General features: G+C 37.2%; 1 protein-coding gene across 1 annotated transcript in view; it reads right to left on the bottom strand.

Annotated features, from left to right (window-relative positions):
• The window catches only part of cavin1a (caveolae associated protein 1a), a 34,327-nt gene extending 8,711 nt beyond the window's left edge, over nt 1-25,616 (bottom strand). The window contains exon 1 of the mRNA XM_030142339.1: nt 24,816-25,616. Coding sequence (XP_029998199.1) covers nt 24,816-25,316 — 501 coding nt within the window. The 5' untranslated portion in view covers nt 25,317-25,616. The remainder of the gene's footprint in view (nt 1-24,815) is intronic.
• Nucleotides 25,617-25,900: the final 284 nt, after the last annotated feature.

The raw sequence follows: 25,900 nt of genomic DNA, 5'->3' as shown, positions 1-25,900 counted from the left end.
ACAACAGCAGAAAAACGACCACATCTAGAACCTGTGGATCCCTACATGACAAAGCGCTAGTTTCATCCAATTTGCTGAGGAAAAGTCCCCAATGGAAGCATTCATTTAGATTTTCCAGTTTCAGATCATACAAAAACAAAAAGTCAATATATCACACAGCTGTACGATCAGCTCATAATCATTCCTCTTGACATAAACAGATGATACATTTATTACCTCTGCCTGGAGGTATTGTGATCACTTTGCTTTGTGTGTTTGCATGTTTGTTTGTTTGTTAGCAAAATAACTCAAAAAGTTAAGGATGGATTTTCATGAAATTTTCAGGAAATGTTGATACTGGCACAAGGAACAACTGATTAAATTTCGGTAGTGATCGGGGGAGGGGGGGGTCAGACCTGTCTTGGCGGAGGTCTGCGCTCTCCGAGTACTTTTCTTGTGTTTTCATTGGGGTTTGTCTGTTTGTTTGTCTGTCTGTTAGCAAGATAAGTCAAAAAGTTATGGAAGGATTTTGATGAAATTTTCAGGAAACTTTGATACAGGCACACAGGGGGACTGATCTGCCTTAGTGGAGGTCTTTGCTCTCCGAGTGCTTTTCTAGTTTATTTATTTTTTATTTTGAACATGCACAGAAACAAAATAAAACTAAACAAGAAAAGCACTTGGAGAGTGCAGACCTACGCCAAGACAGATCTGCTCCCCCCACAACCCTCCCAATCTCCACCAAAATTCAATAATTTCTTCCTTGTCCCAGTATCAGCATTTCATGAAAATTTCATGAAAATCTATAAATAACTTTTTGAGTTATCTTGCTAACAAACAAATACGCACACAGACACACAAAGCAAAGTGATCACAATACCACCTGGTGGAGGTAATAAAGCAAAATAAGAAAAAAACAAAATAACATTCAAATGTACAAAATCTGTCTTCAAGTATGTGTCTGAATGCGCATGGTCAAAAAGGAGTAGGAAGAAGTATAAACATGACACATCTTGATTAACTTAGGTGTATATTTGCATAGACAGACATATTTCTAACTATGACAAGTCTCAACTGCTTTCATAAACACAAACTTTGCACGTAAGATCACTGTGTTGTTTACAGTCTCAGAAGTTGCGCTAACCCTCTGTGATATCAGGGATTCCTGTTTGGGTTTCCCAGCGTGATTACACACCGAGAGACTGAGAGCGAGGTAGAAGGTTAGTGCGCCCCTGTCACTCCCCCTTCCTCCCACTTACCAGCAGTGGAAAACCTGGCATTATGTGTTTGTCTGCGTGTTTTTAGCAACAGGTGCCAGGGGAATACTGAGTCGATGTGTGTGTTTTCCTCAATGAGAAGGAGGTCTGTTAGTACTTCTACTTTCTCCCCAGAGTGGTGCGATTCATACCTCATGGAAAACCTGGCTAGATGAAGTGGCAACATTTCTGTACCTCATCTGTTTAAACAAGCCAATAACTGTCTCTCAGAAGGAGATGCAAATAAAACGTCCCTGCAGGCTGAGAGGTCAGATTTTTAAGAACACAAAAGAATCGGCAAAAACGACAGAAGCAGGCCAAACTCTCTAAACGTAGGTGTTTTTCATGGAACAGAAGCCTTCGTCTTTCATTGTCTACATTTTATCAGAGGTTGTGTGACTCATACAAGAGCCAGGAGAATAATTTCAACACTGACTGTTACCACGGACAACAGAGCAAACAGTTCTCAATCGGCCTCAGTATTCAGAGGCCACAGCAGCCTTCACTAAAGCACCTGGCATCTGTCTCTCTCCAGTCACTTCAGTCTCTCTGTCACTAACACATAATTTTGCTTTGCAGTTGACTAAATATGTCATCATCTACCACAAAGGCAGCTATCAGTACCATGCAGACCTTTCCTGGGTAGAGATAAGGCACTTTGGTGGCTTTTTGTTGTTCTTATTTGACAAACAGTGGGTTTTTCCATGATTTTGGTCCCTTTAATTATAATACACCGTTGGCCACAACTAGGGAAGTAACGATTACCGGTATAACAATAAACCACGGTAAAATTGCAGACAGTTAGTATTACCGTTTAAATTCTAATTATCATGATAACTGTGTTTGATTACTGCACTTTTAGGGGAAAAAAACACCTAAGTAAAGCTATGCTTTTATGTCAAATATTTGAGTATAGTTTTAATTTATTACAATTTTGATTTTATATACCTAATATTTGGAACCAATATTCACTTTTAAAGTCTTTGAAAAGGTTTGTTAAGTATCTTTGTGTTATTTATGCAATAAAGTATATACATTTTTCAAATCGGATATTATATTTTTTGTGTTTTTTGTTCTTTTGTATTTTTATAGTGGTTAAAGTGAAAAAATAATAGACAGATGAGATAGATGAAGTTGTGCTGAAAAAAAAGATACCAAACATGGGTATAGTGAACATTTCTGTATATAGTATATAAAGGCAAAATCAAAAGTACTGAAAAACGGCCAAAATAGGCTCAGACCACTGAGGGTTAATATTTGAATGTTTCTGCCACAGAAAGTTCATTGTGCCAATTATTTTATTTGCTTTTTTTTGTTGTTGTGTTTCTTCAAAACACAACTTGGTTAAATTATTTCAATGTGTGTATTAGTACTTTTTGAACATTTTGAGCACAATTTCAACAATACCGCAATAATAATGATAACCCTGATAATTTTGGTCACAATAACCGTGATATGAAATTTTCATATCGTTACATTCCTAGCCACCACATTGGAATAATTTGGTTTTCAGACACATTCCTTTTCTTATTCCTATTTCTGCACATCAGTAATCACCTTTGACTAGGTACAATATTTACATACTGAGTCCCAGCTACATTCTATCTATCAAGAATAAATATTTATTTCCAACTTTATGGGCAACAGTGTGTTTAGAAAACAGCAAAACACATCTGTTCCTTAATAAAGTCAACACAGGTTGACGATTTCATGAATAACACATGATCTCACTTCTTTAAAAGGTTAGTTTCGGTCTGTTCAGGGTAATGTGTTATCATTTCTCTCCAGAGTTCTACAGAAATCTCAGGGGAATTTTTCTATTTGTTCATCTTAGTTGTTATCCACAGGCTTTGATAAAATAGACTGAGTCACCTTTTGTCTTCATCAAGATACATACAGTCCTGGAAAAAATTATTATACCAACAAAAGTCATCAAAAACAATGGTTATGCAATCAAGTACTAACTCCTGTGTGCATTGTGTGACTAAAACAGACAGAAAAGAAAACATGGAATGCCTCAAAGCACTGTTTTTGTCAGTACAATGCCATAGCTATTGATGTAAGAACTGAAGTGATTATGGTTATTATCAAGAAAACATGGAAAATGAATAGATATCAGCTCTGAAATTAAACTCTTATGAGCTGTTTTTGTCATCATCATTATATTTGTCCAAACAAATGTACCTTTAGTTGTACCAGGCATTAAAATGAACAAGAAATTGAAGAAAACAAGGGTGGTAATAATTTTTTCCATGACTACTGTAGTGGAAAAAAGTTTTTGGACAAACTTTACATTTCACACAATGTCAAATATTATCCTGAAATATTTGCTGAAAAATATTTTTGTGCTTCAAAATGTGTGATTGTATCAGATGGATACAAACACATGCATATGATTTTTTTTGTTTATGTTACAGTGCAAAAATCAAAATCTTACCAAGTGTATTTTTCTCATTTCTAGTCAAAATATCTCATCACACTTAAAATAAGACATAATCACCTAAAGAGTAACTTTTCAGTGCGATATAAGAACTTATTTTTAGACAGTAGATCTTGAAAATCTTATTTCAAGAAATCTTACCAAGATAATTTTCTCATGTTCCACTGGCAGACTTTTTTTGCTTGAATAAAGCCAAAAAAAAAAAAATCTTGAATAAAGCAAAAAAAAAAAAAAAAAAAAAAAAAAAAAAAAATCTGCCAATGGAACAAGTGAAAATTATCTTGGTAAGATTTCTTGAAATAAGATTTTCAAGATCTATTGTCTAAAAATAAGTTCTTATATCTCACTGAAAAGTTACTCTTTAGGTGATTTTGTCTTATTTTAAGTGTGATGAGATATTTTGACTAGAAATGAGAAAAATACACTTGGTAAGATTTTGATTTTTGCAGTGTAACAAGACAAAAATCACTAACTAAATTTTGGACAGTTTCAACATGTGTCCTGGATGTGTTCCATTATTAGCTGAAACATCCAGTTTTGATCTCGATGGAGCAGAAAGGAGCATGTGGAAAATGGAACAATACTTGGCAGAGTGATTCTTAATGCAATTTGTCACAAATGCGTGGTGTGTCCAGCGCAGTATGTGAGGGATCAGGTGCATGTTACTGTTCATGATTATGATCCACCATACACGCTGTGACATTTCGCTTATAGATAAACACACAGGGCGCAGACACACACCATTCCTTTTGAGGCAGCGTGATGAGAGGCCTCTGCGGTGAGTCACAGGAGCAGCTGTCTGATCCTGTCCAGTCCATGCATCTGTGCACTTAGCTTTCACAATGACTGATATCACTGACCCTGATCCCTCCAGACTGAGAGAAGGCCAAAGCAGAGATTGACATGAAACAGAGGTGCAGGTCTGCATGTTACAGACCCTTAAAGGCTTTTGATCCCTAAAAAGTGCACAGAGGTTAAAAATAAGGATTCTATCGTGGCATATGCTCACTGACATCGATGCCTCAGTCACTAAATAATGTTCAAACAAGCTGCCGAGTGCCTCTGACTTTTTGAGGTATGTCTAATGACCAAGGACGCAACACGCATGGGACTTAGACCTGGAAGTCTCATGAAGCCATATAATCCCTGCTAATACAACACCTGCCTCAGCGATTATTTGCCTATCTGATTATCTGTCAATATTTCAGATTTTCGGATTCTTTCAATCTTTATTTTCACTATCTTTTTTTTTTTTTTTTTTTAATATCTTTTTATTTCACAAAAGAAAATCATCCAGATACAGTATATACATAGTGATGCTGGGTCTTACTTTTTGCAATTCTCCTTTGTGCACTCTTCCCACCTCCCACCCCTAAAGGAATAAACCAACTAAACACACTCAAAAGTCACAAGCCAAAAACATAAAAGTCTGAATATAAGAAGAAATAAATAAAAAATAATAATAATAAAAATTAAATGAATAAAATGAATATATATAATAATAATCATCATCATCATCATAATAACAGTAATAGGGGTAACAACATAAGCATGAGCATAGTGATGCATGCTGTAACCTAAATAGCAATAATAGGGCAGTATTCATGATGTACAAACTCAAACTTTCTCCACCAAACTTTTCTCCATTTTCACTATCTGATAATCAAGATGTTACTTTGGCTCTAACGCCTCCATTCATTATAAAAACAGCCCATATTTTTTGTTCAAATGTCATTGTTTTACATTATCTGATTCAAAAGTTTGTTTAAAGGCTTTTCACTAAAATGGAGATTACTGCATGAACGTTTTCATTATTACTGCAAAAATACAAAGGTTCAAAAGCTCAGTTATCTCTCCAGGGTTCCTACAGGTTTCTACAAGTTAAATTTAGACTTTTTAAGAATATTTCACAGCCCTCCTCCTAAAATTTAGGAAAATGTATTTATTTACTCTAACGCCTTGTCTCTCATCGTTCCGAGTCATTTCTCACCAGGGTCTGTGAAGTTAGCAGTAACTGGTTCCTAATTTCAATATAAACTGTCAGGCTGGAACTGAGTAGAATAGTGTTACTTTATTTGCAGTTTGGACATTTAACAGACACATTTAAACACAATACAGCCAATGAGTTTATGGCAGCATAATTTAAGACCTACCATATCAAAATTAATACCTTTTAAAGACTTTTTTCAGGTATGACTTGCAGATTTGTAAATTCAAGACTTTTAAGACTTTTTAAGACCCCGCAGGAACCCTGCACTGGAAAAAATCCAAATCTTACCAAGTGTATTTTTCTCATTTCTTGTCAAAATATCTCATCACACTTAAAATAAGACATAATCACCTTAAAGTAACTTTTCAGTGAGATATAAGAATTTATTGGGGGAAGCTGTGCCCAGAGGGCTGGAGAGTCGGCTGGAGAGTTGGCTTGTGACTGAAGGGTCGTCAGTTCAATTCCATGGACTGACAGAAAAACTTGTTGGCTGATGTACCCTTGAGCAAGGCCCTTAACCCCCCATTTGCTCCCCGGGTGCCTGCCATGGCAAGCCCGCTGCTCCTAGTGTGTGGTGTGTTCCTGCATGTTCTAGAGATGGGTTAAAAGCAGAGGTTGAATTTCAGTGTGTGGTAAAAAAAATGTACTATACTGACAATAAAGGATCTTAATTAATCTTAAAATCTTAATTTATTTTTAGACAATAGATCTTAAAAATCTTGTTTCAAGAAATCTTACCAACATAATTTTCACTTGCTGTATTGGCAGATTTTTTTTTTGCTTAATTCAAGATTTTTTTTTTTTTTTTTACTTCATTCAAGCAAAAAATCTACCAATGGAACAAGTGAAAATTATCTTGGTAAGATTTCTTGAAATAAGATTTCCAAGATCTATTATCCAAAAATAAGTTCTTATATCTCACTGAAAAGTTACTCTTTAGGTGATTTTGTCTTATTTTAAGTGTGATGAGATATTTTGAGTAGAAATGAGAAAATACACTGGGTAAGATTTTGATTTTTTTCAGTTTGCTAATTTAACATTGATATAAAAAAACAGTTCAACCCATTCATGACTGAGTTCTTTGTGTAACAGAAACATTTATATCCAATCCCGATCTGTCTGTAGACATATTCATTCAAAGAGTGAACCTCTGTGCACCGCATAGCTAATATGGGTTGTCATGCAACAGCGCACACCACAGGAAGGGAGTTCCTTGGTTTTTCTGTCACAGTGATTTGTGATTTCACACACAGGAACCTGAACGGGGAAGCCCTTTTCCACATCTCAGCTTTTCCACATCTATGACTCACAGACCACTGGAATTCCAGGGTTAACCTAATGCAAAGACAGAAAATGTACTTTTCCATTTACATCTTTGTGTGAACTGGCAGCTACAGCGATGGAATTGATTACATAACAAGCTCCCTGTCTGCCTAATGGTGCCATCTATACTGACACTTACTTTCTACAGCAGCAAATCAGCCAGACTCAACAAGTGTCAGCTCAGGTTTTCCATGAAAGTGTTCGGAGGACTGGAGCTGGAGCTGGCAGACACATCAACCACTGCACTGAGTCCTACTGTACTAAATATGGAGCCGTTTCACTTAAATCTTTTCATTATATAACGTATTTTCACTATTTTTCTGCAAAATATAACACTACAGAACTCAAAAAATGACAAATAAGCACCCAGGCAGCATGTCCATGTGGGCCCCAGAAGGGTTCCATTTGGATTGCATATAAGGGTCCCATTTGGGCTTGTCCGCAGTTTCCATGGTGACCCCACATGTGTTTGCCCAGATCAGAATCAGAATCAGAGATCTGAATATCTCATATTAGTTATTCTTCGCACTATTTTTTATCCCATGATATTTATTTTTCACGTCATTTGCACTACTTCTCATCTTATTTGTACAACTTAAATTCTACAATTTATACAGTTTATATTTTACAAATATAGTACTTAGTTTGCAATACTTTTTATTTTTTAATGTAAATAACTGTGCCTTTTACTGATATTTGGTGTTGTTTTACTGATATTTGTTGTCTGTCTGTAAATTCTTGCACTGAGCCAGAGAGCTTTGCCTCAGTTTCGTTGTACTTGGTACAATGACAATAAAGAGATTCTGATTCTGATTTTGATTTTGATTCTGATATGGGCAACCACGTGTGGGGTCACCATGGAAACTGCGGACACATGGGACCCTTATATGCAGCCCAAATGTAACCCTTCAGGGGCCCACATGGACTTGCTGGCTGGGAGCCACTATAATGATTAAAACCTACAGTGATTATATATCAGATATACAAAAATGGATGTTGAGTAGTATTCAAGTCACTATCACTTACATTATCTGTCAATTATTATGTTGTTATGTTATTTACTTATATAGCTGTTTAAAAATTCAGAGGTGGTCTGGGGGGGGGGTTCTGGGGATTTGTGTTCAAGGGAGACCCACACAATGTTGTCAATTCATGTCAGAAAATATATGTAACGTGTCAGAACCTTAATAAAGATATGTGTTAAAAAAAAAAATACAGTGATTAATACAAAGAGCATCTGTTTGTGACTACACATGCAACTGAAAACATATAAACAAATATAAATCATAGCTGTACAGAGATATTTGTGCAGCTATTTGTGCAATGTACATGACACAGAAACACATGCCAGTCTGTATGTTGCCTTGCTATTAATTTCAGTAAGTTTGATACAGTAGATATTTGTATTCAGAGAACATTACAGGCAGAAATGATGAAATTAGGCAATATAGGCATTACAATTATAATGTTTTAAGATGTAAGTGTTAAGATTTAGTCAAAGCTGTTCCTTATTACTTCTCTTATTTATAGTTTATTCCTTCTGAACTTTCATGTGCATGCAAAATCTAATCCCAACGGCTCCCAAAATGCAGAGAGTGCCCTGGCATGCTCCCAGAGAAAAGCAATAACTCAAATACTAGTGACAAGAACAGCAGCAGTGAGAAATACACCACCGGAGTAACCCGACTGTTAATGTCTGTGCACACCAGACTTTACTTTAGCACGCAACCTCCTAAGTTACTTATATTAATAGTGAATGTATGGGTTCTATTTTCTAAACTGTATCCTTGCTTAAATATACAGAATTCATTCATGCAGCATGTCTAGAGACAATCTCAGGCTGGTTTTCATTGTCATATCTGGTCAGTTGAAGGTTATACACTGCAAGATGACTCTTTTTTTTTTTTTTTTTACATAAATTACAGTCCACTGGTAACATTTACATTAAAGTATATGCCCTACAAAGCTTGGTAAACATACAAGACAGTCACAGGTAACATAAACCCACACAAATGCATGTAATCAATCAATCAATTGGTGGTGCTGATTGCTAAATTCAGATGTACTTAATGAAACCAGACACTACATCATTCCGTGACATCGCTTTCAGTGTATTTATAGACTAATCAAAAGCATCATAGCACTTTCTTTTAATATACCGGCTCAGATAGTTTGGCTAACTTTTTATTTTGGCTGTGGCCTCGTAGATGAAGGGTGTGCCTACAAATCTTGGTATAAACAGCACGGAGTTGTGATATGGCATGAGGACACATTTCTGTTAACCAGCCAAGAAGGTGGGACTACAACTGTTCAAATGGAGGGGTGACCTGATCAGTGTCCCAGCTGGTAAATCCTGTCTCCCGCTGTGGGATCTGGATGTTTAGTGAGACGGGGAGGTAGCTGGGCCCTCAGATCAGCTCACTGCAAAAATCTGAATCTTACCAAGTGTATTTTTTTCAAAATATCTCATCACACTTAAAATAAGACATAATCACCTAAAGAGTAACTTGTAAGTGAGATATAAGAACTTATTTTAGACAATAGATCTTGAAAATCTTGTTTCAAGAAATCTTACCAAGATAATTTTCACTTGTTCCATTGGCAGATTTTTTTTTAACTTAATTACATTTTTTTTTTCTTAATTCAAGCAAAAAAAAATAAAAAAATCTGCCAATGGCACAAGTGAAAATTATCTTGGTAAGATTTCTTGAAATAAGATTTTCAATATCTATTGTCTAAAAATAAATTGTTATGTCTCACTGAAAAGTTACTCTTTAAGTGACTGTCTTATTTTAAGTGTGATGAGATATTTTGACTAGAAATGAGAAAAATACACTTGGTAAGATTTGGATTTTTGCAGTGTGATTAGGACACATCAAACTTAGGCTACGTTCAGACAGCAGGTCTTAATGCACAATTCAGATTTTTTGGTGAAATCCAATTTTTTTGTGTCCTCATTCATATTACACATTAAATGTGTCTTCTCTCAGTTTTTAGTATGAACTGAATGCTACCCTGAAGTGACCCGCATGTGCAAAAGAGGTCCTGACATAATAGCTATGTGACCACACAGGCGCACACTGTGTTTACGGAAGTAAGTATGTTTTTCCTGTCGCTCCTCCTCCTGCGAACCAGAATTGTGATATTTGTCGCATGTCAATGACGTAAAGGTTGGATAAATGTGACCTGGCCTTTCAGACTGAAATTTTTTTAAAAATATCAGATACGTATCAGATTTAGGATCACATATGACAGTGGCCTGGGTTGGATTTGAAAAAATTGGATGTGCACTTTTCAAACTGTCTTTAACAGATCAGATACAGGTCACATATGGGCAAAAAAATCTGATTTGCACCACATTTGCCTGCAGTCTGAACATAGCCTGAGTTATTTTAATGAGAAAGTGTCTTCTTCAGGATCTGGGGGAACAGCTTGAAAAAACAGCTCGACTTTAAGGTGCTGCACATGTGTACGTGTTAATGTACTGTTAATGTGCACCCATAAAACAGCTTAAAAATGAACCCCCAGTTGGTCATTCTACTGCAGCTTTTCCAAAGTTGTGCGCAAATCACAAGGTGATAATGGATTAAAATTATGTGAAATTATGATTCAATCTTGTTGGAACCCAGACAGCACCTAAGTCCTCTAGAAACCAGAGGAAAACCCTGTATAGATAGATCCCCACATAGATCCCCAGATAGATCCCCGAAATGATCATCAGTGATAGACATGTGAAGTGTTTCCACTTGTCGAAATAGCAGGGATCCTCTTTCTGCTGCACAGACTGTATATCCTAATGACAGGACCACAGGAAATGCTACTGTAACACTATCAACAAATCCACCTCCTACAAACTGTACACACATCACTGACTGACAGAGTGTATGGTGTGGACTCTATGCAATGATGCCATACAATGACTTCACTAAACCTCACCATATTTAGATTTTCCACATGATTGTGTTTGCTTGCACAGTCGCAAAACCATGCTTTCATCTTTGCTTGTTGAAGCGGGGACTACAACAAACACAGTGAACAATAGTACAGGATGTTGGCCTGGTTGGTGCACTCCCATTAAAGCAATAACATACAGTCTTTTTCCACAGAACGGCAAAATAAGAAGAAATTCAGTTCAGTCTTTCTGCTAAAACGAATGAAAAGAGAATGGCAAGCAGAGGAAACTAAGAGGATGTGAAGCAGTTTTCTTGAGAGTTTAGTTTTTGTTTTTCTTGATCCTATTCCTTAAATAATGGCATAAATTAAAAAGTCCAAAAGAAGTTTAGTTTTGCTAATAATTAACAATGAGCCAGATAGTTTACATGTACAGCCCAACTCTCCACACGATTAAGTACTAGAACTCAGAAGTGGCTCTACATAGCAGCTGACATGTAATAGTGAAATGTGGAGCCTGTTAGAGATCTTTCCACTCGCTGAGGAAAGAGGAGCTGGAAGAGAACAACAAACTGTACTTTAAGCTCTATAACAGGTACTGAATGAACCATGCCCTTGGTTCTGGATAAGAGGAGGAGTAGCTCTATTACTGTACTTCAGTATTAATAAGTATTTACATTTCATACTACTTAACACTTTCCACTACATGTCAGAGGCGAATAATCTACATATTTACTCCAAATTTAACAGCTTTAGTTGCTACTTGCAGATGCATAGTGTAACAAACATTTAACATCTTGTAAGCATCTTACAAAAATCTGTGTGAATTTGGGCTCCCATTCCACATTTGTAGCATTTTGGAGTTTTTAACAGCTCCACTAAATAGAGATTTTTCTCTTCTCACACTGCTTTATCCTCTAAGACCCAGGAAATGTCAGCACAGTACAAGCTTTTCTGTTTTTTATTAAATAAGTGCCTATATTGGAAACATCATAATGCAACAGTTTTTTCAGATGCAGTTTTTATAATTTTTATGGAATATCCTTTGTGGTGGACAGTTTTTTTTTTGTTTTTTTTGTATAAAGTTGTGAAACTCTTGACCACAAATGTGGACAGTGGGTCTTAGGAGGTTATTTCAATAGCCAAATCATCCAGTATCTCACCAAAAAAACTGACTAACTTTGTTTTTTTTTCCATTGATAATCTCATGGCACTTTAATGTGGTGTCCTGGTATGATATAGGCTGCTACTTCAAAACGAGTAACATTAATCTCTAATGCAAATACTTCAGTAATAACAAGTGGTGCCAGGCGGATCAAACCCCGCCCCTCGCACGTATTGTAGCTTATTTTGGCATCGATCCAGCTGATGTCATCATGTCTATGCGTGTGGTGATGTCAGCACATCAACTGCCTCTATATATGGGCCAAGTTTGAAGTAAATTGAAACAAAATTGATGTTTTTATAAGTATTAGAAATTTTGCCCATTATAAGTAAATGGGAGATAAAAAAGATTTTAAAAATTCATAGAAAATTTGAATTTTGACCTACTTTTCTCAAAACGCAACCAAATCTATTCTGGGTCACTGGCAATCTATAAGCCAAATTTGATATGAATTCAACCAGTAGTTTTGCTGCTACAGACATGTGAAATTTTGTCCACTGTAAGTAAATGGCAAAAAAAAGATATAACAAAAAAATCATTAAAAATTTAAACTTTGACCTATGTTTCCCAAAATGTACTGACATCTATTCTGGGTCACTGGCAATCTATTAACCAAATCTGGTATGAATTCAACCAATAGTTTTGCTGCTTCAGACATTTGAAATTCCACCCATTATGAGCAAATGGAGAAAAAAAAGATTTAAAAAATTAATAAAAAATTTTAACTTTGATCTACTGTTCCCAAAATGTAATGAGATCTATTCTGGGTCACTGGCAATCTATGAACCCAATTTGGTGTGAATTCAACCAATAGTTTTGCTGCTAGAGTGCTAACAATCAAACCGAACCAAAAACAATACTCCTTGCCTCCCCTTCGGGGGCGGGGTAATAATCTAATCAATAATCTTATCTAATCATATATAAAAGTAGATCAGTCAGAGACGCTTGAATGGGTTTTATTCTGCTATGTAGGATTTTTCATTCATAGAGTATTTTTTTCTGTTACTGTTACTGTATAGATACTTGTAGTTGTGGGTAGTGACATCTAAATATTTGTTCCGCCACTGATAGTGTGAGTGATAGTGGAAAGAAGCTGAGGAGAAGGAAGGATACCCGGTGGGCGTGCTGGCAGGAAGCAGAGAGACGCCAGTGGGGTGAATCACAACACTAATTTAGTGCTGCTGGTCAAGTGCTTTTGGTTCTCCTCATGCTTGCTCTTTGTTACATGGAATTGTAAGTGCTTCCTAATCACCCACTGTAATGGTTTGAAACAAGCCCGGGCTGTGTGACCATGTGTGGAGTAAAGTAGAATGAAGATATTAGATAGCTTGGACACGGTTAAAAGCCAGTGCAGACAGTGGGCTGTGGCTGCTGGTGAGGTTTTTTGGCTGAGATCTGAGCTCTGATCGGTCTGTGAAGCCGCTGTGCAATAAGTAGTCTGTAAGTGAGAAGTCTTGGCTATCGCTGGCCTTGAGCTGCAGCCAAACACACCCAGATTCCAAGCACGCAGAAGTAGTGTCTCACACTCTGATGGACAGACGCGATCACATTGCATAAACTGGTTTAATCTACATAATTAAATAGACAACGTGCATGACTAATGCTCACATGGAAACCTTGGACCGCTGCTGCTTGGAACACCTAATAATTCCACCAAATGAAAACAGACGCTAGTTTTACATGGAAAGAACAACACATCTATGCAACACACTTATTCTTCTATTGGTACCTATTAACAGGAGAATATGAGGATTAGGATCAGAATGAATTTTATTGTCCCATTGCCCACAGATGTCATGGTGCAATCCTGTGTTGCCAGACCCCTCCCTCAATCTAATTAACCCATAAGGACCCAGTGTTACTTTTGTGTCAGTTCCTAAATGAATTTTTCCTATATATTTAACCTTCCTGAAGTGATTTATCACCATTTGTTGTAATATTATCTTCTGTATTTTGTGTTTTTGCAGTGAAAATCAAGTATTTTCCTGTATTTAATTTACTGATCATGTAGATGTACATAAAAGGTCAGATTACAGTTGCAGGTTATTATATGTGAAACTGAGAAAACTGAAGAAAAATTAATTTTTCAGTAAAGATATCAATAACTGAACATAAAACCAGCACCTCCATCCACTGTCATTCATCAAACTCCATGGGTTTTACTGGTGAATCAATGTTGTAGAACACAGGTGTCAAACATGCGGCCCGGGGGCCAAATCCTGCCCGCTAAAGGATCCAATCTGGCCCGTAGGATGGATTTGTGAAATACAAAAATTACACTGAAGAAATTGACTATCGAGGATGTCAAAATCATTTTAATTCAGATTCCACATACAGACCAATTAGATATCAAGTGGGTCAGACCAGTAAAATACTATCATATCAAACCGATAAATAATGAAAACAGCTAATTTTATATTTTAGAGTAAAAAAGTAAAATTACATGAAAATGTTTATATTGAAAAACTGTCATTTTACAAAAAATGTGAAAAATCTGAAATATCTTAAGATAAGTAAATGTATTTTTTCCCAATATTCTGCCTGTTATTAAATGTTTCGTGCATTTGTAATTGTTATGAAAGTTGTGATGCACGTGTAAAGGATTAACTGATAATCTGAGGCATAATATTGTTAAAATTGCAGTTGTTTTTCTTAAGATGTTTCCAGTTGTTCATGTTATTCATATTTTTGTAGATGTAAACATTATCATAATTTAATTTTACTTTTTTCACTGTTATTATTTTACTGGTCTGGCCCACTTGAGATCAAATTGGGCTGAATGTAGCCCCTGAACAAAAATGAGTTTGACACCCCTGTTTTAGAAGACTACGGTGTTTCCGTCTTCACTACGGAGCCCCTGAATGTCCAAATGGGTCATATTTGACGACCATGAAAAGATGACAAACTATATTTTACACCAATTATTTACATGTATTGATAGGATTAGTGGATTAACAGGTATTAAACATTTTAGATCAGTTGATGGTTTTAGTCGCCAGGGGCTGTTTGGGTCTTTATGGGTTAATGAGTCTCACCTGCCAGCGCCGCACCTGGAGTAGATAATCAGAACCCCATATAAGGGGCTCCTCTTCTTCAGGGTGGTGCTGGAACATTCTGCCTCTACCTCTGAATCATCTGCTATTACTCCACAGCCCACCACAGACTCTGATATTATTCACCTCTTTGCCATAACCCGGACTCTAACTGTTTCCCACTCTCAGGTTTTTTGTTATTTCATGTTAACGTTTATTTTCTGTTTAACAAATCACCTTTACTCCTTCAGCGCTGTGCATTTGAGTCCATCCTTTTCCTCCGCTTGACATCAGACACATATAATAAACAACACACACTCAGTCTCAAGATTTTGGAGTCAGCATACTCACAGTTATGTAATACACTTAATCTACTTATTGCACCTTCCTTGCCAAGATCAAATAAATAAAATACAACACAATAAAACAAATAACTTTAACCCATAAAGACCCAGTGCTAATTTTGTGTCATTTCCCAAATTAATTTTTCTCTCTTTTAAACCTTTAAGTGATTTATCATCACTTACTAGAATATTCTCTTCTTCCAGTAAAAATCAAGTATTTTCCTATTTTTAGTTCAATGATCATGTAGAGCACAGGTGTCAAACATGCGGCCCGGGGGCCAAATCCGGCCTGCCAAAGGGTCCAGTCCGGCCCCTGGGATGAATTTGTAAAATGCAAAAATTACACTGAAGATATTAATCATTTTAGTTCAGGTTCCACTTACAGACCAATTTAATCTCAAGTGGGTCGGATCAGTAAAATACTATCAGAATAACCCATAAATACTCACAACTCCAAATTTTTCTCTTTGTAAATGTAAAAATTTTCACATCATTTTACTGTATTTACACTAAAACAAACTAACATTTCACAAAAACATGAATAACCTAAACAAATATAAACATTTTGAAATGTCTGAAGCGTTTACATGTTTAAATGATAAACTGAGACATAATACTGTCAAAATTGCACTTAGTTTTCTTAAGAAGTTTCAGTTTGTTCATGTTATTCACATTGTTTTCAAGAATAGTTGGTATATGTAAACATTTTCATCACATAATTGTACTTTTTTTGCTCTAAAATATAGAAGAAAGTTTGGAGTTGACATTATTTATATATTATTATGTTATTATTTCACTGGTCCGGCCCACTTCAGATCAAATTTGGCTTAATGTGGCCCTTGAATGAAAATGAGTTTGACACCCCTGAAGTAGATGTTTATAAAAATTCAGATTAAAGTTGAGGGTTATTATATCAAAAACAGAGAAAACTGCATAAAAAGTGACTTTTCCAGTAAAACATATCAATAACTGAGCATAAACCCAGTGTCTCCATCCACTGTCATTGATCCAACTCCATGGGTTATACTGATAAATCAATGTTGTAGAAGATGACGGTGTTTCCACGTTCACTACAGAGCCTCTGAACGTCCAAATGGGTCATATCTGATGACCATGAAAAGACAAACTGCATTTTACACCAATTATTTACATGTATTGATAAGATTAGTGGATCAACAGGTATTAAACAGTTTAGATCAGTAGATGCTTTTCGTCACCATTGGATGTTTGGCTCTTTATGGGTTAAATAGATAAGAGTACCTGCATTCCTCCATTTTACTTTTCCGTTCTATATATTACTTGTCAGTGATCATTACAACCACAATCACACAGTCAGGCTCATATAATACTCATAGTGATACAGAAGTTTGGTCTGTGTTGGTGAATGAAACATGAGCTCTGAGGCATATGTGTTGAGTTGCTGTGCAATGCAACACCTTTTTTATGATCTGAAATGGCTTTGGTGTGGTTTGAACAAACCGTGTTAGGCACAGATGTAGTATTGGGTGAAACTAAGACTTTGTTAAGGTTAGAAAAATGCTTCGGTTTTGGTTAAAATTGCTACTTAGTTACAATAACAACCATTTAATTAAGGGGTTATGACTAAAAGCATGACTGCCCTTTTGGAAGCCCCCTGTTTAGCCCACAGTTCCTTTCTTTTGACTTGCCATGGCATCTGGGAAGCTCATACTCATTTCTCCTCCGGTAAAAATCCTCTGTTTTTCTTTTAATTATCTTTTTATTTGGACCAGCAAATTTCTACCACATACATTTATTACAGTCTTAGTCATTCAAGAACGTAAAAAAAGGATGGATGCAGAAAGTTTGAGTGTTTATGTCCATACTGCCCTTCCAGGATTTCCTTTTACAAACCACTAATTATTTCAGTTAAAGCTAAAACAAAACAAAACAGAACAGGGGACTGTACCACCTCATACAGTCAAAACATCACGTAAAAAAGAGGATAGGTTCACACAAAGCACAAGTGCAGTCAAAGGAAACCAGATCTGATTGGTGTTACAAACTCAGTCCATTTAAAAATCCTGTTTTAACGAGTAAGAATCAAAACAGTTCAATCCCAGTGCTGGCTTTTCTATGTGGAGTTTGCATGTTCTCCCTGTGTCTGTGTGGGTTCTCTCTGGGTTCTCCAGCTTCCTCCCACCGTCCAAAGACATGCAGCTTAGTAGGTTAATCAGTCAATCTAAATCGCCCATAGGTGTAAATGTGAGAACATATGGTTAATCGCCCGTATATGTCAGCCATGCGATACATCCAGGGCATACCCAACCTACGCCTGATAGCCGGGATAGGCTTCCTTTTTTTAAATGATTGAATTTTTTTTTTAACCTTTATTTAACCAGATAAATCATTTAGGAAGCATTCTTTTTCTACAATAAATCCCTGGCGAAAGGCAAAGCCTCTTAGCATAAAAATGACAAATGACATGACAAAAAATACGAGGTGATGAAAAAGCCACTTTCAGCTACTACTCAAGTTAAAGACACGTATTATATTTTAAGTGCGTTATCTATATCACGAGTCACAGTTAAAAGAATTGAGTCATTCTAGAACTTAATGTGACATTTCTTAAAAGGGAACTGGGACAACTATAAACATTACCGAAATGCAGAAGAACATCACCTATAGAAGACTCTACTATTGTCACTGTGTTTGCTTTAACTCATAAAGACCCAGTGGTACTTTTATGGCAGTTCCAAAATGACCTTTTCTCAATATTTACATTTACATTTATGCATTTGGCAGATGCTTTTTTCCAAAGCGACTTACAGGGGAAAACCCAAAAAATGAAAGAAAAATACAAGAATAGATTAAAAACATAAACAGCTGTACAATTAAACCACTGTCGTACAGTAGAACAAAACAAATTCCTAAAAACAAAACAAACAAAAAAACCCCAGCGCTACGTTGATGGCGGTTTGGGTTGATGGCGCTGTATAGGTAAAAACACGGTGAAAAAAAATATAACAATTGGTCACTTCGATCATTAGATTAAACCACTCAAGTTAAAAAGACTCAGTTAAAACGTTAGGTTTGAGTGAAAAAAACATTAAAAGGTATAAATAAGTAGTTTTAAAGGCTGTATTTCTGGGAGTAGGTAAGCCGGCGGTTTGACAGCGTAATTCAAGATATTTAACCTATCTTGAGTGTTTTATCACCATTTATTGTCATGTTATCCTCTTTATTTTCAGTTTTTTCAGTGTAAATCATGTATTTTCCTAGCTTTAATTCACTGATCATGTAGATGTTCATAAAAGCTCAGAGTAAATTCAAAGGATATTATATCAAAACGGAGAAAACTGAAGAAATAGTGACTTTATCAGTAAAATATATCATTAACTGACCATAAAAAGAAGTGTGTCCATCCACTGTCATTTATCAAACTCCGTGGGTTTTACTGGTGAATCAGTGTTGTGGAAGATGATGGTGTTTCCACGTTCACTACGGAGCCTCTGAGCATCCAAATGAGTCATATGTGATGCCCATGAAAAGACGACAAACTGCATTTTACACCAATTATCTACATGTAAGGATAAGATTTGTGGATTGACAGCTATTAAATATTTTAGATCAGTAGATGGTCTTGGTGGTTTAGTGGCTGTTTGGGTCTTTATGGGTTAATCATGCCAAGAAGCAGATATCACTTGTATTAAAAGATGAGCAGAGATACGATTTGATATGGAGCTTCTGCAGAAATGAAAAAAGGCCTCTAGAGACACATTTACCAACAATTATGAGGATCTAATATGAAAGCTGCAATATTATTTGGAAACCATTTAGTCAGAAGTGAGTTGTTGAGGAACAGCTTATTCTAATGTGTCTCGCTGCTTGTGTTGTTAAAAAAAACAACAACAGGAAATTAGCCTTCCACAACTAAGTCTAACTGTCTGGCAGGGCGATTCAGGACAAATTATGTTTGCTTCTACGAACTGTGAGTAGGTCTGTAAAGCGTAAAATGAATATGCAGTCAAAACAGAAACAGAGTGAAAGCCCGTCCTTGGTGTGTTATCGGCCATATGTGATCCATAGAGCGCTGATGACAGCCCCTCAACTGCTTCAAGGACTCTCACACCAAGGCTCTATCATTCTCTAACCCTCTGGACAGACGCAGAACAGAAGGACAGTTGTAACAGACGGGTTGTAACATATGTACACATGCCTCAGCTGCGATTCTCAAGCCAAGATTTATCACTAGTGATAATTACAATTCTCATCATTGTGAGATTCATGTTAAGGCTGGGTGTGTGTCCATCTTTTTAAGAGGTGATAAACACTGGATTTCATTTATATACATGAGGATATTACTGGTTTTTACCACCATATATCACTGATGTCACTGCTGTCTTTATATGGGCTCTTGTTACACACAAATGAAAACGAGTCATTATTACTGAAAGGTTTTAAACAGATGTCATTTTTAATAGTTCTTTGCTTCTATCTCTTCTTATTTTATTGAACTGCCTTTTATTACTTTTACTACTGCTGTGTATTTTTGTGTGTGTTTTTTTTATTTCGCTATACTTGAATGAATGAATGAATGAATGAATGAATGAATGTCAGTAATGTACTCCCTTAAAATACAACAGCAATCCTTTATCTACACATCGTTAGCTGAATGACGGTTCTAACGAGTGTTTTCTTTTCGGTCTCCATTGCTAAAGTATGACAGCAGTGAAGTGGGTTTCATATTTCAGTCTCATGGGAAAAACACTTCCACTTTTGTTCAAGTATTACTCATATAGACAGATTAAGATCTGGAATGACAAGGCATGACTGGGGCCGCTAAAGATATTGTGATGCATATCCGATCTGTAATGTACATTTATACATCTTTATCACCACACCCAATGGTAGAATCTAATGGTACAGTGTGTGTATTTAAACAGTCTACTACTTTGAGTACTTGTACTTGATTTTTTTTCCATTTTAAGCTGCTTCAGTTTATACTTCTTCTACATTTCAAGAGGTAAATAGACTTTTTATTCCACTATATTTGCCTAAAAGCTTCAGTTACTTTTCAGCATCACAGCTTTCAGATCAAGATTCTGTTTATGAGAAAATACATGTATGTTTCTTTAGGGCAGGGGTCACCAATCCTGATCCTCGAGGGCCTGTATCCTACATGTTTTAGATGTATCCCTCTTCCAACACACCTGATTCAAATGATAAGCCTATCATCAAGTACTGCACAAGCCTGATAATGACCGTCAGGTGTGTAGTGTGCTGGAAGAGGGAATCATCTAAAACAGGGGTGTCAAACTCATTTTCTTTCAGGGGCCACATTCAGCCCAGTTTGATCTCCAGTGGGCTGAACCAGTAAAATAATAGCATAATAACCTATAAATAATGACAACTCCAAATTTTTTACATGCAAAAAATTACATAAAGTAATGAAAACAGTTACATTTTACAAACTATCCCAACAAAAAAGATGTGAATAACCTGAAAAAAACTGAAATTTCTGAAGAAAAATAAGAAGAAATAATAACAAGAAAAATGTGATCAATATTATGCCCCAACTTATGATTTCTACATGTGCATTACAGATCAGATCCACCACAAAACAGGCAGAATATTGTTAAAATTACACTTATTTTTCTTTAGACATTTCAGGTTGTTCATATTTGCTCAGTTTATTGATGTTTTCTTATTAAAGGATATCAGAGTTTAATGTTCTTTGCAGTAAATCAAAGAGAAAAAATTGGAGTTGCCATTATTTATAGGCACGATGCCATATTATTTTTTTCACATTAAACCAAGAAGAAAATGGCTCATTATTTTTAGGTTATTATGCTATTATTTTCGAGTTTGATGCCCTTGACTATTAATATATTCTGCACTTTGCAAATTTTGGCCCCCGAGCCGCATGTTTTGACACCTGTGATCTAAAACATGTAGGATACCGGCCCTCGAGGACCAAGATTGGTGACCCCTGCTTTAGAGAGTGAGAACAATCTCTGTTAAAACTCTTTGGTGTAGCTGAAAAAAACATAAATGGAAAACAGAGCTGTGTTTCTTAGCTTATGGAAACTTGGTGCTGAGATATGTGGTGAAATAAATCCAAGATGTTACATACAAGACTGAAACACTTACAGGGTTCATTTTAGTCCATAATGACTACTTTTTTTCCTCGATATTTTAAGTATATCTTGCTTTTAACATTTACTTTTACTTAAGTGAACTTTGAATGCAGGGTGTTTCCATGCCATATTTGTATTTTTACTTAAGTAACAGATGTGAATACTTGTTCCACGTGGGCCACACCCTGCTGTTGCTGGGGGATGCTGCATGCTCCCATTAATGCAGGTTTAATTATAAAGCATATTTCTGTCCAGAAATACTAAAGTATGAGTCTATTCTCAGAGCGACAGGAAGGAAAAGGTTCACACTTCATGTTGCTACCAGCATCAGCCTAACAAACCAAAGTACCAAGCAAATGTAACGCAATGAAAATGTTTAATACGTCATTTACACTGAGGGTGAAAGCCGCTACTTGTTAAGTAACAGCCACACACATATAAAAATGTTGGTACTAGTACACTTGTAGGGACACCAGCATAAATTCCAGAGATGTTTATTGTAACCTTAACCATAACCTCTACTCACAGTATCTTCCTTAACTCTTACCTCATCCTTAACCTAATTCTATACTTATCCTACTCACACTCTCTAACACATTAACACACTAACAGAAAGTGGAAAGTGGTGAAACCTGACAGAGTGCCAGTGTTGATTTGCTTAGCTGCCAATCTCTGACCGGTCGGTCTTTCTACCGAAGTGAAAACGGTGCAGAAATAGATCGCAGAAGCTCAACACGGCTACTGAAACCGGGTGCCAAAGCTCGGACAACTGCAGCCATGACGGTGACCATGTATGTGGACAGTAACAGGAGAACTCAGGTTAAGGTAACACCAAAAGGAAGTGATTTAGGGAAGATTTATGCCCTGTCTGCTGAAACATACATTCACAGAAAAAATTATTAGACCACCCCTAGTTTTCTTCAATTTCTTGTTCATTTTAATGCCTGGTACAACTAAAGGTACATTTGTTTGGACAATTAATTCAAGAGTTGATATCTAGTAGGGCTGCATGATGTTGGAAAAAACTGACAATGCAATTTTCTTTAACCCAGTGACATATATTGCGATATGAAAAAATACTCAGGAGGATATAATAGCTGTGTGGTGGCAACATAAATGGTGAAACAAATCAGTTGTGTTAGCTCTTGTTGTGGTAACAGGTGCAAAACACTGTCGACACAGAACACATGTTTCAATATCATCCTTCTTGTAGCCGTAATAATTCACGATAACTGACGTTGCTTTTCTTTTTGGCACCAAGTCTTCGTTTTTGGTGATTTTTCTCCTGTTCATTGCTCATTTTTCAATGTTGTTACCAATGGCTCACTCCATGTGCAGGGGCGTGGTCTTAAGAATGATTGTGATGGTGGATCGCTGTGCATAGTGTGTGTCAGGTACCCACGTTGAAATGAGATGGGAACTTATTGAGTTCATTTGTCTGTTACATTGCAGGACCTATGATGTAACTATTGCGCACATGTACATTGCGATAACGATGCTCAAACAATATATCGTGCAGGTGTAATATCTAGTCATTTTCCATGGTTTTCTTGATAATAACCAAAATCACTTCAGTTCTTACATCAATAGCTATGGCATTGTACTGAGGAAAACAGTGCTTTTAGGCATTCCATGTTTTCTTTTCTGTCTGTTTTAGTCACATGATACACACAGGAGTTAGTACTTGATTGCATAACCATTGTTTCTGATGACTTTTGATGGTCTAATAATTTCTTCCATGACTACAAGCCAGTGAAGTCAGAAGAGAAACTTAAAATCACAAGTTTAAAAGGCAAATGAGTTCTACATCTTTAACTCTACTCCCATATTTTTACTTATCTTTTCCAAAGACAGTTGCACATGAAGCTGGGGAAACTTGCAGTAGATAGCATTGCAAACAGCAGGAGGCACCTGCTTTGCCACAGTAATTTATTGAGGCCTTGTGTCTATGATTGGATTTCTGCTAAATGCCAATAGTGTAACCTCTTCCCTCAGTAGATATCCCAGGAGGGCAATGTGAAAACTTTGAGCTTGCCAAAACAGATCTTAAGTAAGCTCTTCGCACGATAGCTTTGCACCACTTTAAACTCCGATGTTACTGATGCTTTGGACAGAAATGCACCAACGTAGCAGACTGCAGAGATTAAGGTGAAATGTGCATAAGGTGACAAACCGTAACTTTGTACTACAGCTTCATTTGGAGTCTAGTCTTTTCCACATTTCAGGGCTTTTTACATGCAAACTAAACTGAAGCAGTGGTGTAGCTGTGCACGCAGCATGCTGCACACTGAGTTTACCAGACAGACATGACAGCATGTCCAGCTAAAAAAAGACTTGTTCACCAAGTCTCAAATGCACAGCAGGCGTTAAAACATATCAGTTCTTCTCACGCTGTCATGTCATGTCCTTTCTTTACATTTCACTGTTCTTTCTTTTCATACACTCAACTGAAACCACCCCTCAACTAAAAACATACATTGCACTCACACATATAGGTAATCAAGTAGTGCAGGTATTTGGGTTATCTATGTATAAATGTTCCCACTTTACACCAATGCTTTATAATAAAAACTACATCTTCATCTGAGATGGAGGCAGCGTGCCAACTATGTGTCCTCTGAGCACCAGAGGTGGGGCGTTGGTTGTGTCTCAAGTAGCCCCTCATGCCAGTGTTTATAGGCCTTATATTTTCATTTACGCCCACATCTTTATATAGTTTTATTGGGTAACCGTGTAGTCCTGTCAGTCAGGTAGAAGAGCTCACTACCTGGCTTCATTTCTCCTTCTAAACTGTTAAACAGAGTTCGACAGCTTCCTCACAGTGGGCTACTGTGTGTGATTCTTACAGCCTTGTTTAAGTTTTAGGAAAAACTGATTCGAACATTTATGTCATGGAAACCACAGAGCCAAAGCTTTGGCTTCCCCTCACACTGAGAAACTAATACGCCCCCTCTTTCAGTTTGCACTCAGGAGGGTCAACCCATGCAACAGTGTGACTTGAACTCGCTTGTGAGATGATGTAAAAAAGTTGCTCTGATGCTCCCGTTGCTTTTCAGGTGCATTTCACACTTCCTTCATACTTTCCCTTGTGATGTGGGGAATACAACACACCCAACAGAGAAACTAACATGAACTGAGAGTGTTATTTTAACATGTGAATGTAAATAGCCACTGGTTATTTGTTATTTATGTTATTTCCATGTTTCAGTGATGTTTTGCGGTCACTTCATGCCGTCTGTGATAAAACTGATCAACATTACATGCTCATGTGCATACTTTCACCCTCAGCCCCCTCACCTGGTAGATGAGGACTTTGAAGTTGCGTCTCTTGAGCAGCTCGTTCTCGTTGTTCTCCAGCTTCTTGATCTGACCGGCTTGCTTCTCCAGGTTGCTCCGCACCGTCTTGACATTGACGCTCACCTTGCGTACCTTGTCTAGCATTTTGTTGACAGTGTTGGCGGTGCCGACATGGTTCTTGGACAACTTTGCCAGCTCCCCTTGGATGGTTGACACAGACTTCTCCATGGCCTCCTGCCGAGCCTCGAGCCCGGTCTGGGTCTGCTGGATCTGATCGACCACCCCGATAATCTTGTCTAACAGGGCCAGGACCATGACGCCATTCATCTGTGCTTCACTCTTGCCTCCAGAAGCATCGGGCAGCACCAGATCCACCTCTTGAGCCGGGTCATCATCATCTACTGCTGGCTCTGAGGCGGCACCCACCAGGGCAACCTCTTCATCATCATAAGACACTTCTTCTAAGGCTGTGCGCTCCTTCTTGACACCTGTATCCGCCATGACTGTCAACTCCAAACACAAGCCGTTGGCACAGTCACCACAGATAAAAATAAACGACTGAAAAACAACCTACAAGAGCAATGCTGCACACAACTCAGTCTCTAATGCCTTCTTCTTCTTTACACAAAACTTTCTCAACCACTTCTTAGCCTTGTCCTAGTCTACTTTACTCTTCAACTTTCTCTTCACCCTCTCTGTCTCTACCTCTGCGCTCTGATGCCAGCCAGCCAAGGGGAGTAGGGCCTCTCACAGCTGAGGCATGTGTGCCCTGACTCAAATGCCTCTGCTCACTGTGAACCCACCCAGTCAGACTTTTCCCTTCCTACTCCCTTCGGCCGGCTCCCCCTACCGCTGGGGCTCCACCCCATTCTGTCCCCAGGCACAGGGCAAAATAGCTCCAAATCAAGACTCCCCCTGCTGTGGCGGCACTGCATGCTCCTGTAGGTGCAACAACACAACATGATAATGTTAAAATTTAAAAACACACACCCCATGCCATGTTGGAACATTATTCTTATGTGTTATTACTATCTTTTGTAGCCTGTTGTAAGTCATACTTTCTAAATAACTTTGCTAATTCCTGT

Source organism: Sphaeramia orbicularis, chromosome 8 (assembly GCF_902148855.1).
Source record: "Sphaeramia orbicularis chromosome 8, fSphaOr1.1, whole genome shotgun sequence".
Taxonomy (NCBI): Eukaryota; Metazoa; Chordata; class Actinopteri; order Kurtiformes; family Apogonidae; genus Sphaeramia; species Sphaeramia orbicularis.
The sequence above is the reverse complement of the archived record's forward strand: the minus strand, read 5'-3'. Positions and strand labels throughout refer to the sequence as shown.